This window comes from Pleuronectes platessa, chromosome 8 (genome assembly GCF_947347685.1).
Source record: "Pleuronectes platessa chromosome 8, fPlePla1.1, whole genome shotgun sequence".
NCBI lineage: Eukaryota > Metazoa > Chordata > Actinopteri > Pleuronectiformes > Pleuronectidae > Pleuronectes > Pleuronectes platessa.
In genome coordinates, this window is record NC_070633.1 from 12,939,043 (window position 1) to 12,953,691 (window position 14,649).

Here is a 14,649-nt window from a genome sequence, read left to right on the forward strand (position 1 = left end):
ACTGCTGCAGACTTTGTTGCCTTGGATTTTGGCGTAGTGCAGGGGATTTCCTTGCCACATGCGTTTTTTTTTCTTCCCTTTCCTCTTTTAACTCAAAGATGGCCTGACAACAGCTGCACTCACAAATACACAATGAACTGAGACACTAAAAAGAACAGACAGCTGTGTTGTACTTTTATAGCTTACAAGTTCAAAATGTGTGTTATAAGCATTAATGACATATTTTTATATTAGATCATTAAATGTGTAGGTGTTTAGATAACTGATTAGATAATTGAACTACAGCGCTGTTGTTTTATATTAAACATTTAAGAAGAAAGAGAAAATACACCATTCTTTGTTTGATTTGTTTATCTGATACCTTAAAATCACAGTATTCATTGGGTGGCCAACAATCTAAAGGCACTGCTTGAGTTCTTCTAGTCTCATATCTTGCACACGTGAAGCTCCTCTCTAAGCTAATGTGGACATTTAAAAGTTACATATGACGTTGTAAAAAAACTAAAACAGAAGACATCATCCAGACAGGTGGGACGATCAGACAGGTGAGCAGATAACTGGCATTGAAAGGCTGGGACGGGAGGTCACAGGCCACCTGGTTTGGCTGAGGAGTGGCAGTAGCTGGGAACAAATAAGATGCTGACGTTTACCGCGGCAGTTTCACTCCGCGATCACTCTTTGTGTCTTGTGGTTTGACACCGAACTCTGCATACGAAGCTGCAGGGACGTGACGTGTTTAATCTTCCCCTCCGCAGAGCATCAGCAGCGTTTTACGGTAGTCTCCCGAAGTGTCACCCTGAAACAGATGACAAAAAAAACCACAGACACACAGGCGGGAGCTTAAATTCATGGAAAATACTACGTTCATACGTGTGCTCCTGACATTCAGCACACAGCTTAAACCAAAAATCTGGTTTTACTTCTCCCTCTCGCACAGAAGCAGAACTCTTGAAGTTACTAATACTGAAAAGAATGAGAGTCATGGGGGAGAAGCAGGACTCAGTCAGTCAAAGTCACAAAATCTATTTAAATAAGTGAGTTAAAGATGGAATTGCCCTTCACATCAGCTGACACTCACACTCCCCCTTTTCATCATCATCACAATTCAATAAAGATGTTATTTTTAAATGAAAAGTTCCTCATTTTGAGAAATGGGCTTATTTGTGAGTTTGATGAGAAGACAGATCACTCGTTTCTGTGCGGAACAGATATACAGATACAGGTACACACAGCAGCTGGTTAGCTTAGCATGAAACACTGGAAACAGACAGAAACAACTAGCCTGTGAGTGTGATTTACTACAAAAGACATTAGATTTGTTTGTAGCCTCAATTGCAAGTGTGTGTTTTTTTGTTTACTCTGGGATGTCAGTGACTAACTAAATTTGTTTACATTTATAAAATTGTCAATTTATTAAATGAATCCACAAATTGCTTGAATCGATGTCTTATCTATCAATCTCAACATATGCTATTTAATTGAAGCAGTCTTTCTGAGCAGAGCTACACAGCTCAAAAAACTCAAAACTTAATGGATGAAATATTGTATTTTTTGTCATTTAAACACTTGAGATTAAGCAAGATATGGCAACCTTTGCTGTTGCATAATCTGAGAATATTCCTGTTCAAGCCAATTCAGGGCATTCTGCTTATTTTTTATGTGTTAGTGTCACGATGATTTCATTCGTGAATTATTATAGAACTGTTTCTGGGTACTTCCTGCCTCTGCGGCTGTCCACCAATCATGCAGCGGATATAGAGAGGAAGTTAAGCATGCAAGGGAAATTCCTAAACAGCTGTGCAGTGACCACAGACCTATAGTCCACCGCAGGAAGCTATAGATTAAAGCACCGCACCAAAGCAGCAGAAGAAGGATGTGCATCACACACACAGCTACAGAGCATGACACAAACTCCACAGAGACTCACATGAGATGACACCACGACAAACCAAACAGGAGTGTTAGTAGACAAGGTCTCGGACTTACGATCATGGTTTCTACCTTGATGAATTCATGCAGGGAGGTGTCCTGTGTTTCCTTGAACTCTTTGCGAATGTTGAAAAGGTCGATCTCGCTACGGGACACCAAGATGCGGATCAGAGCTCTGTCGTCTGTGCCAAGGCCCTGCGGGGGAGATCAATTCAATTTGAACTGTGCTCCAAATGAAGTATTCACAGAGGAAGACCTAAACATATTACAAGCACCAACAAATATGACTTTATCACTTGCTTCTAGTGCCAAGGGCCCAGGTAATGTGCATTAGGCTAGAAATAATAAATATATACTAAAGCATAAGCTGTCAATCTTTGAATCACTATGAATAAATACCTTCATGGCTTTGTACAAACGGTCGGCTAAATAAGAGGGCTGGTTCTTCACACTGCGAACTGCAAAGCAAAGAGAGAGCAAGCAGGGACTGAGAAGGAGTCACAGAGTCGAGATTGTCAGCAGTATGAATTGTGCTGTGCAAAAAGTTACATGTCAAAGTTGGTCATTACCTATAGCATAAAAGGAATTTTTCACATCGCCCGACATTTCCTTTTTGATAATCTGTTCAATGTCTTTATTGGTGTATCTGACAAACTCCTGGAAAACTGTGAGTAGAGAAGAGAATGATCAGATCTATATATTTCTTTGAAAATATTGGTTCCTCGCTGTGATCCATCTGTCTTAACCTTTACCTTTCCTGAGATGGGGGAAGCTCCTGGTGCACAGGACACTCATGAACTTTATCTCCATGTCATCAGAGTCAGCGTTGCATGCGTCGGCAAGTTCCTGAAAGAGTTTAGAGCGAACAAGAACAAAACATTTAGACCCATTCTTCTATTTCAACATTTTAACACAAGAAAATGTCAAAGACTAAGTCACCTGAGCATCTGTGTTGGCTCTTTCCATGTCTGCAGATCCCTCCTCTCTTGCACCCTGAACAGAGTTAAAAAAAAGTAAATATTAATTTAATTATGCATAGCTAAATATCAGTAGGTCACAGGCAGACTGTTTAGTCTTTTCAATGAGTAATTGTGAAAGAAAATTGTGGAGGCGATCAAATCTGCTACTGTCATCAGAAAGACTGCAGACAGTGAGTAGGTGTGGAAATCAAACACAGTCAAAGTTCTCATGATGGCAAGATTCACCTGCACGAGGGAAACGAGGATGCGGCAGAAGAGGCCTGATGTGTCTGACTGAATGGCATCTTCCAGAGACTTCTTATAGGCTGTGAAAGGATAGAGATATAAATATATATATAGTTATCTCAAACAGGGAAGTGACTTTAAAGCCGTCGGTGAGTTTTCAAGCTCACCGTCCCGATAAGCAGCATTCATGGCATGTATTTCCTCGTTGCTCCTGGTGACCAGGATCTCAATGAGAGCGTGTTCGTCTGTCCCGGCACCCTGTTGAAGTTCATTTTCATAAAGTGAGTCCCCACAAAAAGGCAAGAAGTTTCACAGTGGTATGCCTCCACCGATGAGTGCATTTTCAGGCTATTGACACAGGCCTCAGAAAAAAAAAATTTCACCTTGACCTTTGATCACTGAAATGTAATCAGTTGATCTTTGAGTCCAAGTGACAGAAGAAAGGAAGAAATGTCCTTAAATCAGACATGAGATATCACATTCAAGAGGCCAAAGACATTTTGACCAACCAAATCTGATAAATTAATGCATACGTCTATGTGAACATTTGTGCCAAATTTGTAAGGATACTCCTGTGGCATTGAAAGGTCACAGTGACCTAAGACCAAATTCGAATCAGTTCATCCGTGAGTCCAATTAAATCTTTGTACCGAATGTGAAGAAATGTCCTCAAGGTGCTCTTGAGATATTGAATTCACAATGGGACGGTCACAAAACATGGTGTCTATGGCCACTGGCTGGGTTGTATGTTGATTTGTATCAATGACTTCTCATAAGCGAATTCCTCTGAACCCAATTCTTCTCTGTTCAGAGTAAAGTGTGTATCATGGTTTCCAGAAGAGGAAATGCAGTCAGTGTCTGATAAGTTATAAATCCATAAAAATGCTAATTTATTTGACTTTCAAATTCGCTCTGTGTTTGTTGATTTGTGTCTGCTGTACCTCCATGGCTTTCCTCATCATTTTGGCATCGAACTCTGCAGGAGTCAACATGAGGGCGATGATCAGCCTCTCTAGGTTCTTGGACAGTTCAGACTTCAGGTCCTTCATCAGATCCTGAGACCACAATACAACTCAAGTTAGAGACTTGACAAAATTAAGAGGTACCAGATGTGATACGACCTGAATCCGCATTTATTTTAAATTTATTTTAAAATATGAATTTCTCTCACCCTTCCCAGTAGGGATTTGAACGTCTGCCTGATCTCTTGCCTCTGGGCATTGCTTCTCTGGGCAACAATGTCAATGATTGCATCTTCATCTGTGCCTGTTGTTGAAAAGGTGATAACAGTTTAAAAATGTGTCTTGAAAAAATTTGTGGTACCAGTGTAAATGTGCCGTAGTTTTCAGGGGGCTGCATACCAAATCCTTTCATTGCTTTCCTCAGAGCTTGTGCATCAGCAGCAGGGTCAAAGTTGTTAGTTGGGCCAATTGTTGGCCTTAGCTAAATAGAGAAAATGACAAAATTGGAAGAATGAGAATCCCTATTCCAAATAAACGCAAATATATTGTTAAGTGGCAAGTTGAGACTGTCAAGCTTGAATTGAATATAGCAGATAAACATGAAGAGGCCTGCAAAGCATGCAAAATGTACATTTTAATTAATGGTTTACTGTTAAAAGGGTATTTAGATAAAAACAATCCTAAAACTGCGTGCTAAGCTTTATGGTAATTATCTCCTGACATTTGAGTGGGATTGCACCCTCTTGAGGTTAGAAGCCGCGACACGACCAATAATTATTAGGTGGGTGGACTGAAACACAAGTCAGTCACGAACAGTGTTCATGAGACAGCCTTTTGTTGACAAAAATGCTGAAATCTTTTTGACATTCACCAACTCCTCGGACGAGGTGACGTGAGCGGTTACTTTGGGAAAACATTATGACAAAAACTGTTTGTAATGCAAGACGCAGATCATTGCAGGGCAGGCGTACAATAACGGTGCATGCCACGGCCAAGCCAAACATGCAATGACACATCTAAAGTGACAGAAAATGGGGGCCCAAACCTGCACTTTGGTCATGGAGCTTAATTCCCACATCTTGTAGGCCATCTGAGCGGCTTCAGGGAAGAACTCTCCAGCTAAGCTGTAATGATCAGTTTGACACAGCACAGGAGACTCAAAAAAAGCCAGAAACCTCAAGTTGTAAATGGTGGATACATTTCTAGGAAGGGGGGACTATGATACAATTAACTCAACACTGTTTTACAATCGAACAAATGGATCAATTACAATGATAACAAACATCTCCCTTTGTGATGATAAACAATTTCTGCAGCTTTAACACAATTTATTAACTCTTGAATAGTGGTGTTCTAGCATCCCCTTCTGGTGGCTGCCTCTGTCTGCAGCCTAACTGTGACTTACTCATCATCTCCTCCACACAAATTAAGCAGAGTCCTCTTGTAATCCCCTGATGTGTCATCCTGTTGGGTTTAAACGTACACAAAATTATATTAGTGTCAAACTTTATCATATTCTTCAAGCATTTGAAAATCTGGTTCGTTTTTTCCCTCACCATAATCATGTTATAAAGCGATTTCTCGTATCTGAGGCGGAAAAACTCTCGAATGTCCAGCATGTCTAACTCAGAGCGAGAAATCATGATCCTGATCAGGGTGTTGTCCGCTGTGCCCAGACCCTGGAAATGAGGGAGGCAGAATAATGTGACATTGATAAAGAGTCCTGACCAATTTCAATGCAGAGGATAAAAATGTGTTCTAATGTCTGTGTTGCTCAGGAAGGTCTTTAAATAGCTGTAACCAGACTGAATGTCTCTTTTTCCATAGTGTGTGTTTACCTTCATTGACTTGTAAAGGCGCCCGGCAAAGAACATGGGGACGCTCCTTATGCACTGGACTGTGATAGAACATCAGGAGAGAGGCCGGCATTAGTTGACAACTTGACATCACAGACAGAACTCCCGTCATGAAGCGGTGCGTTCGCTGCGGGAATGTCTGAAGCTTGTCGCGTGTGCTGAGTGTTTCATTACCAACGGCCAGCATCAGCCTCTCAAAGTCTCCGGACAGCTCGCTCTTGATGCTGTCCTCGATGGACTTCTCTGCAATCTTCTCGTATTCATCAAAAACTAAACCAATCAGAATCAGAATCAGAAAGGATTTATTGCCAAGTAGGTTCACGACTACCTGGAATTTTCTTTGGTAAAAAAGGTGCATACAGTGAACATAAAAACACAATATGTACTTCAAAAACACAATAAGTACTTCACATAAGAAAGAAATAACTAAACATAAAACAAGACTAAATATCGACAAGATATAGAAAGTAAAATGCAAAACAGGAGAGAATGAGGATGTGCAACAACAGACAGTCAGCGAGGCAGCAACTGTGTTTGTCTTGTATTGGTTACACCGATGGATTGTTGTCATTTCACTCTTCTACATGTAAAAATACAATCTCTCTTTAAACATTCAAGAAACACAACGTGCTTGTACTGGATCAAACCTGTCAGAAGTTACATTTCCTTCCCTCTTCTGCCATATTTCATTCTACCTTCACCTAAAAACATCTGTGATGATCATTTTTAAACTTCAGCAGGCCTCAATAGAGTATGTGTCGCTGTGATGAATTTCACTACTACTTGACATCACTCGACAATTACCCTCCTTTTTTTTTTTTTTTTACTTATTTTTTATTTGGTTTTCAACAAAACAATATGCATATCAAGACAGTTACTTTCTTTGTCCATTTTTCAACTGTATACAATACTGTTATACATGGTATTCAAGTATAGCGTGCAATGCATAGAAAAAACAACAAACATCAAACAGTGCTCACTCCAAGAGATAAAAAGGGGGGATAAGAATAGATGATTAATTACATACATTATATATTAAATTAAACAACGAAAGAGAAAAAAAAAAAAAGTAAATGAAAATAAAACCAGGGATAAAGTAATAGTTATTGTCCACTCCAGAATTTAGTATCATAGGTGCTATTTATGCTTTTCCGAGAGGATGGTTTATGATGTACATAAGTAGGCAAAGGTGACAGATAGCCGCACGATCGGAGGCCTAGAGCCAATTACCCTCCTTTAACCACTTTTTATGTGCCATTACCTCCTGAGGTCAGTGTGGGAATGTGTTAAATGCCTAGGTGTTGTGTTAATTTCCCCGAGAGTTGTACTCACCCATGTGGAGGTGGGTCATGCTGCGGTTTCCCAGGATCATGATGAATTTGGACTCGTCGGTCCCCCACTGCTCCTCTCCTGCTGCAAACAGATCCTATGCAGGGGTGAGTGAACACAGCATGACATGAGAATGAGAAAAGATAAGAAAAGTTTGAGAAACTCCCCTATGGTCTTTCATTGTATGCAGGGCATGTCTAACTTAATATTGCATTTATACAGACAAAAGTATATCAACATCTTTGGTTGAACTGCCTTGAAGATCCATACTTTTGATTAGTCAATTCAATTAATTTCATTAAGCTTTACTGGAATGACATTTACATGTATTGCCATAGCAAATGCAATATTGAAGACAACGAAAGAGTCATCTTAACAATAACAATGTAAATGTATGATGTAACGAGAGAGAGGTTGGATGCAAATGTTTTCTTGTTTGTTTTTATAAAATAAAATGAAATAAAAAAAGAATTAGTCTTTAAATGTTTAAAATTCTCACTTGTGCATCCTGTTCCACCAGGTCTGCATCCACCACTCCTGACTCATCTCTGGTCCCCTGAAATCATGGCAACACAGTCACCATCAGACAATAACACAGTACTCTGGCTACGACAGGCGCTGCAGGGCTGACTGGATATTTCACTGGTGATCACATCAACTCCTGGGTGAACTGACCTGAAGTAAAACAACCAGCATCTTCTTAAAGTGACCCGAGGTGTCCATGACTATGTCCTCCTCCATGTCTCTGCCATAGGCTACAGACAAACGCAGATGTCAATGTTAAATGTTGACAGAAGTGAAACAAAGGACATCCCTTTAAACATTCCTTACCATCTTTGTACGCTGCAACCATCTCGTGTATCTGCTTGTTGTTTCTAGATGCCAGGACTTCAATCAGGCACCTCTCGTGTGTCCCAGCTCCCTGAAAACAGAGCATGGCCTTAAAATACAAAGTAACCTCTGGAGTATGAGCAAGAATCTAACAAACGTCTTACTTTTACTGCATCGTGGATCTCTTTGGCATCTTGGTAGGCTGGAGTTCTCATCAGACTGACGATGAGCCGCTCAAACTTGCCTGTCAGCTCATACTTCAGATCCTCAACCAGGTCCTGGTGAAACAACATTAGAATTATGTCTAAAAGTGAAGGAAATAACTACCTGGCATGAACAGAGAATACAAACTTCTAATTTGGATGAATAACTTGATGATGAGATGTATTTTTGGTACCTGTCCAAAGTTGCTCTTGTACGCTGCAATCGTTTCCTGCCTCTGTGCATTGCTTCTTGAAGTGACCAGGTCCAAGATGGCCTCTTTGTCACTACCTGAGAAACACAAGGCATCCTTTTTAAACATCAAAATCACATCTCTTACTCTGATCTCTGATTGTGTCACTGTCAATCACAAATGGGGGCTGTTGGGTTCTTCGGTAATATTTGAGATAATGTATCTTGTGATTTGGCGCTATACAAATAAAATTGTAGTTAATTGTATTGAAGTTGAAAGAGGACCACTCGTGGATCAGCGAGGGACTCACCAATGCCTTTCATAGCATTGTAAAGCGCCTCGGCATCAGCGCTGGCATCAAAGTCTGGAGCATCTGTTATTGTGCCTCTGAACACCTGCAAGGAAAATAGTTTGAACGTTTTTCAGAGGTGAGACATTTCTAAGTGAGAGGAGTCTAAGACAGAGAACACAGTGATGTGACATAACACGTGTGTAGAAATACAACTTTTTCACTCTAAAGTTATCTCTCTAAAATCTAAAGCTTTGTGGGTCATGTTGGTTTGAACTGCAGCCAGCTGGACCGTGGTTACGGATGTGAGGCTACTAGCCACAGTTTAGGTCATGGCATCAAAATAGTGGTGGAAAAAACATTTTCAATATGTATGTAGGTCTTGGTATAGGGTAAATATGTTATTTTCATTTTTGCCACACTAGCCACATAGGGATGTCCATTCATTCCCTGTGTAATGTGAATTTGGTAGACCCAGTCATGGTTCCAAGAGGATAAACCTAATGATTTTGATGATTCTGTGAGGAGGTTTCACTGTGACCACGTTAGCACCCTGTTACTTTAATAACTTTTGAAAACTCAGTCTGCTAATTCCCCCGGCTGTGGCCAACTTCTTCTTCTTCCTTTTTCATATTATGAAGTTGAGAAAGAGGTTGGATATAAAATGGTTGGATATGAACCTTCTCAGGAAATCAGGGTGTCTTTCAGGGTGGGAGGAGAGGACTGTGTAAAAAGTGGAAGAGCCAAGGAGATGAGGCCAAGTCTGCCATGACAGCAGCTGCGGTATGTGTATGCATTGTGTGTGTGTGTGTGTGTGTGTGTGTGTGTGTGTGTGTGTGTGTGTGTGCGTGTGGAGGTGGGACAGTGGGTGTGTACGAATGGCAGGGAGTCAGGTTTCACATCTCTTTGCAGGGGTCTGACATACAGTGGCTCAAATACAGTTAAACAAGTCAGAGTTTACAAACACACCATTGATAATTCAGGTTCTGCATAAAGACGCTGTGTTAAAATATAGAGTATCTGCTCACATTTAAGACATTTTCATCTTAGTTATGAGTTATGAGCTTTGACAAATAGGAAAACTTGGCCTATACGTACAGGAGCTCAAACTGCAGCTGCTGCCGTAGAGATTACTGCATTGAGGCAAACTGCCAAAGTGTTCCCTCTCCCTGCACATGCTCTGATCCTCTGCTTCACGACAAAGACCATCACTCCTCATGGCAGCTGGGAAGCTTCACCCACATAGTACCAGGACCACAATACAACCACCAAGCAACAGACGTCTCAGCCCTAACGAGGATTTAACATCGTGAAATTCATTTCTATCCATTCCTTCCTTCCTCTCTAAGTGTTGTTTGTCTCCTCTGTTGCCAGGGCCGCAACTTCCCGGAATACATTTACCGGCGAGTGCGTGCTTCACGTCAGGTGGGAGAAGAATGGCAGCGCACTGACCTATAGCTTGGACAATAACGTTGGATACCTGCCAAATGGTTTTAAATAACTCTACGAATCCATCAACTTTGCAAAGGTGCAGTCAGGTGTGTGGGCCGCTGGTATGGTTGACACCCTACACTGCTGCCTCTATGAGGAGGAGGGCTCACATGGTGACAGGTGGCAGAAAAATGACCTGACTCTGTCCCACACCTCATTCAAGGGTGCACAAAACCACCAAGGTTCCGTAGCCACGAGATCTGCTCTGCAGCACGATATACATTCAACATCATACTTACATAATGCAAGAGGAGAAAGGATCAGATCACTTACCATTTCTATATTTGGTCTTCTGTGTCAACACTGCAGGAATCAATAGTTTGAGGCCTGGAGAGAGAGAGAGAGAGAAAAGCTGATGTAGGTCTGGGTGACAGCCTTTGTAAATCATCCATCTCTGATCGAAGGCGTCCTTCTCCTCCGACGTGTGGGAAAAGTGTGTTGCAAAGAGACATGGAGATGAAGCTAATGAGGTGGTCCTGTTCAGTGTGTTGCACTAACTCAGAGCGGGAGCACGGCACCAGAAAAAGAACAAGGAGTTTCTCTTATACTTCACCTCCCATTCACCTAAAATGGAATTAGCAGTAAACCAATTGGCAGGAAAACTGTCTCGCCCCTTTTTCCGGACAAACTCAAACCTATAGTGCGGCCTTTCAGGAGAGTATGGAGGCACAGCTAGTATGAACAAGCTAGTTCCAGATCAGCTGACTTTCACATATTACACACATTAGAGTTATAATGTAAATGAATGAAATCTGGATGATATCAGTTTGACACATGTTTGACTCTGTTCAGATTCTCTATGTAGAAAGAGGGGGTTAAACTCCATGCTGGGTTTAAATGTTGTACTGTTTGTTTAAGAGAGAAGATAAGCCCTGTAAAAATAGCTTGCACACTTTGAATTCACGTCATAACCATGTACTGCTGTGGGGGACCATGGGGACTTGGCCTCTCTACACTCAGAGCCACACCCTTCTTCTGTACCCCACTTTGCAGAATTAACTCCACAGCCTTATATATATATAACTAAAGATTTTGTCCCCAACTTTTATGTTTGGATACACTAGAACTATCACTATTTCTCACATTTACCTATAATCTTAATTAAATCAGGGGTATGTTGCCGGCTGCCGCAATTCATTGGCACAGACAGCAATAATGACGCATCAGCAAACTTGAAGAGACAGCCGAGATACGACTGGTGAAGAATCACAGATGTGAAAGCTTACCTTCGTTGTGCAGGAGGTGTGTTGGGTTGTAGTGTTCCTGCTGTCTCTGCTCTGTCCCCGCTAACCCGCTCTGTCTGTCTGTCTGTGGGCCTGTGTGTCTCACAGCTGTGTGTCAGAGCCGAGGTCCCGTTACGTGTCCACCTCCTCCGTGACGCAGCGACTGCAGCGCACTCTCGCGGCGCATCTCCAAACTGTGCTTGTGTGTGTGTGTGTGTGTGTGTGTGTGTGTCTGTGTGTGTGTGTGTGTGTGTGTGTGTGTGTGTGCGTGCGTGCGTGTGTGCGCGCGTGCGTGTGTGTGTGTGTGTCAGTACGTCCTAACTAAAGTGAAATCTACCAGACGAGGCCGGCGCGCCTGAATTACGCATGGTTTTACGCACACGTTTTTCTGCATCTTAAAAGACGCAGACAGAAGCAGTTGCCTGTCTTGCTTTCTAGTTTCCCCTTCCAACTGAAGATTTGAAGCAGCAGTAACTCTGATCACATTTCACTTTCCTTTTGACACATGACAGACCTTACATGTCATTTTTACACGGGCGGGGGGGGGGGGGGGGGGGGGGGGGGGGCACCGAATCTGCGTGCTCTATTTCTGTCCTGTCAGGCGTCTATTCCAGTAAACGGGGGAGAGACATCAGCAGAGCCTGGTGGAGGAGGTAGGGGGAGGTGTTACTGTCAGCATTGTTGGCTACAGAAGGCTCAAAGTACCAAATGTGAAAGAAATGTGCCAGTAGCTTTAACAACCCCTCTTAAACGCTCAGTGGTGGTTTGATGGGGGTCACAGACAAGACATATCCCACAGTTTAGGTCTGAGTTGACTTGTGCTGAGGGGCTGAGACCAGATAGATATGGCGCTCTTCAGGCAATGATGCAGCCGTTCTGGCCTTTTTGTGGCCCACAAGAAATGGACATGGGCCTAAAGTGGCCTCCGTTTAAAATACTAAATAACCCCAAACAAGTGTGGGACTTTTAATAAATACAATTGTTTGACTTCTCTCTCCCCTTATTGTAATGTCTTCATATCATACTATCCCGGTGCAACTTTCATATTGCCTCCCCCTGTGTTCAGTCAGGGGACCATATGAGGTAGTGAAGGGTAATTGTTATCTACTGCCCTCATGTGCTTTGAAAATGCATTGCACTGAACAGGAAAGCCATTTAGGAAATTGTTATGGCCACCGCAAATATACAGTAAAATATAGCATAGTTCCTTGCTTGGGGTACACTGCATAAATCAGTCTTTCAGAACAGAGCTCATTGGCTCTACCAACAGGGTTTATATGTATTCTATTTATAATCTAAAACTCCCACTCTTCCCCATCTGCATGCAAGTGTCCGTGGCAAGATACCGAACCCCTAAAATTGGCAGGACTTCAACCACCTATTAATTGCACAATATCAGTATGTCAATTTAAATACATACATAAAATATAATAATAAAAAAATATTATAGATCATGAGTCTACAGTGCCTTGCATAAGTATTCACCCCCTTTGGACGTTTCTACATTTTGTCATGGTATAACCACAGATTAAAATTTATTTCATCGTGAGTTTATGTAATGGACCAACACAAAATAGTGCATCATTTGGAAGTGGGGGGAAATATTACATGGATTTCACAATTATTTACAAATAAAAATCTGAAAAGTGTTGAGTGCATATGTATTCACCCCCTTTACTGTGAAACCCCTAACAAAGATCTGGTGTGACCAATTGCATTCACAAGTCACATTTGCAAGTCACATAATTAGTAAATAGGGTCCACCTGTCTGCAATTTAATCTCAGTATAAATACACCTGTTCTGTGACGGACTCAGAGTTTGTTGGAGATCATTACTGAACAAACAGCATCATGAAGACCAAGGAGCTCACCAAACAGGTCAGGGATAAAGTTGTGGAGAAATATGAAGCAGGGTTAGGTTATAAAAAAATATCCAGAGCTTTGAACATCTCTCCGAGCACCATAAAATCCATCATAAGAAAATGGAAAGAATATGGCACAACCGCAAACCTACCAAGAGGAGGCCGTCCACCCAAACTGAAGAGTCGGACAAGGAGAAAATGAATCAGAGAAGCAACCAGGAGGCCCATGGTTACTCTGGAGGAGTTGCAGAGATCCACAGCTGAGGTGGGAGAATCTGTCCACAGGACAACTATTAGTCGTCTACTCCACAAATCTGGCCTTTATGGAAGAGTGGCAAGAAGAAAGCCATTGTTGAAAGGGATCCATAAAAAATCCCGTTTGGAGTTTGCCAAAAGCCATGTGGGAGACACAGCAAACATGTGGAAGAAGGTGCTCTGGTCAGATGAGACCAAAATTGAACTGTTTGGCCTCAATGCAAAACGCTATGTGTGGCGAAAACCCAACACTGCCCATCACCCTGAGCACACCATCCCAACAGTGAAACATGGTGGTGGTAGCATCATGCTGTGGGGATGCTTCTCTTCAGCAGGTACAGGGAAACTGGTCAGAATAGAGGGAAAGATGGATGGAGCCAAATACAGGGAAATCCTTGAAGAAAATCTGATGCAGTCTGCAAAAGACTTGAGACTGGGGCGGAGGTTCATCTTCCAGCAGGACAATGACCCTAAACATACAGCCAGAGCTACAAAGGAATGGTTTGGATTAAAGAATGTTAATGTCTTAAAATGGCCCAGTCAAAGCCCAGACCTCAATCCAATAGAGAATCTATGGCAAGACTTGAAGATTGCGGTTCACAGACTGTCTCCATCCAATCTGACTGAGCTTCATCTTTTTTGCCAAGAAGAATGGACAAACCTTTCCATCTCTAGATGTGCAAAGCTGGTAGAGACATACCCCAAAAGACTTGCAGGTGTAATTGCAGCGAAAGGGGGTTCTACCAAGTATTGACACAGGGGGGTGAATACTTATGCACCCAACAGATGTCAACTTTTTTGTTCTCATTATTGTTTGTGTCACAATAAAATTTATTTTGCACCTCCAAAGTACTATGCATGTTTTGTTGATCAAACGGGAAAAAGTTTATTTAAGTCTATTTGAATTCCAGTTAGTAACAGTACATAATGGGAAAAAGTCCAAGGGGGGTGAATACTTATGCAAGGCACTGTATATCTGTCTCCCCACATGTGAACTATTCTGCTGTCACTTATGAGCAAATA

The 14,649-nt window shown here is 41.9% G+C and overlaps 1 protein-coding gene across 2 annotated transcripts; it reads right to left on the reverse strand.

The window, feature by feature from the left end:
- Positions 1-333: 333 nt before the first annotated feature.
- On the reverse strand, positions 334-11,685 carry anxa6 (annexin A6). Of its 2 annotated transcripts, none has more exons than XM_053428415.1 (25): positions 11,513-11,685; positions 10,560-10,613; positions 8,817-8,901; positions 8,510-8,604; positions 8,277-8,390; positions 8,113-8,203; positions 7,957-8,036; positions 7,781-7,837; positions 7,285-7,378; positions 6,127-6,222; positions 5,935-5,993; positions 5,653-5,775; positions 5,502-5,560; positions 5,142-5,220; positions 4,496-4,577; positions 4,306-4,400; positions 4,076-4,189; positions 3,302-3,392; positions 3,135-3,214; positions 2,869-2,922; positions 2,682-2,775; positions 2,499-2,594; positions 2,329-2,387; positions 2,002-2,124; positions 334-796 (listed from the first exon to the last, which is right to left on the reverse strand). In XM_053428415.1, the coding sequence occupies exons 2-25, from the start codon at positions 10,560-10,562 to the stop codon at positions 737-739; spliced, it is 1,983 nt and encodes a 660-aa protein (XP_053284390.1). In that variant the 5' UTR covers positions 10,563-10,613; positions 11,513-11,685; the 3' UTR covers positions 334-736. The 2 variants fall into 2 exon arrangements, with proteins under 2 accessions (XP_053284390.1, XP_053284389.1); XM_053428414.1 differs by having other exon boundaries at positions 1,987-2,124.
- Between the last annotated feature and the right edge of the window lie 2,964 nt (positions 11,686-14,649).

Excerpts from the sequence above, each read along its gene's own strand:
- anxa6 (XM_053428414.1), bottom strand. Across the intron at positions 8,391-8,509 it reads ACAAGAGCAACTTTGGACAG|GACCTGGTTGAGGATCTGAA; the intron begins GTACCAAAAATA and ends TTGTTTCACCAG. Across the intron at positions 2,388-2,498 it reads AAATTCCTTTTATGCTATAG|TTCGCAGTGTGAAGAACCAG; the intron begins GTAATGACCAAC and ends TTTGCTTTGCAG.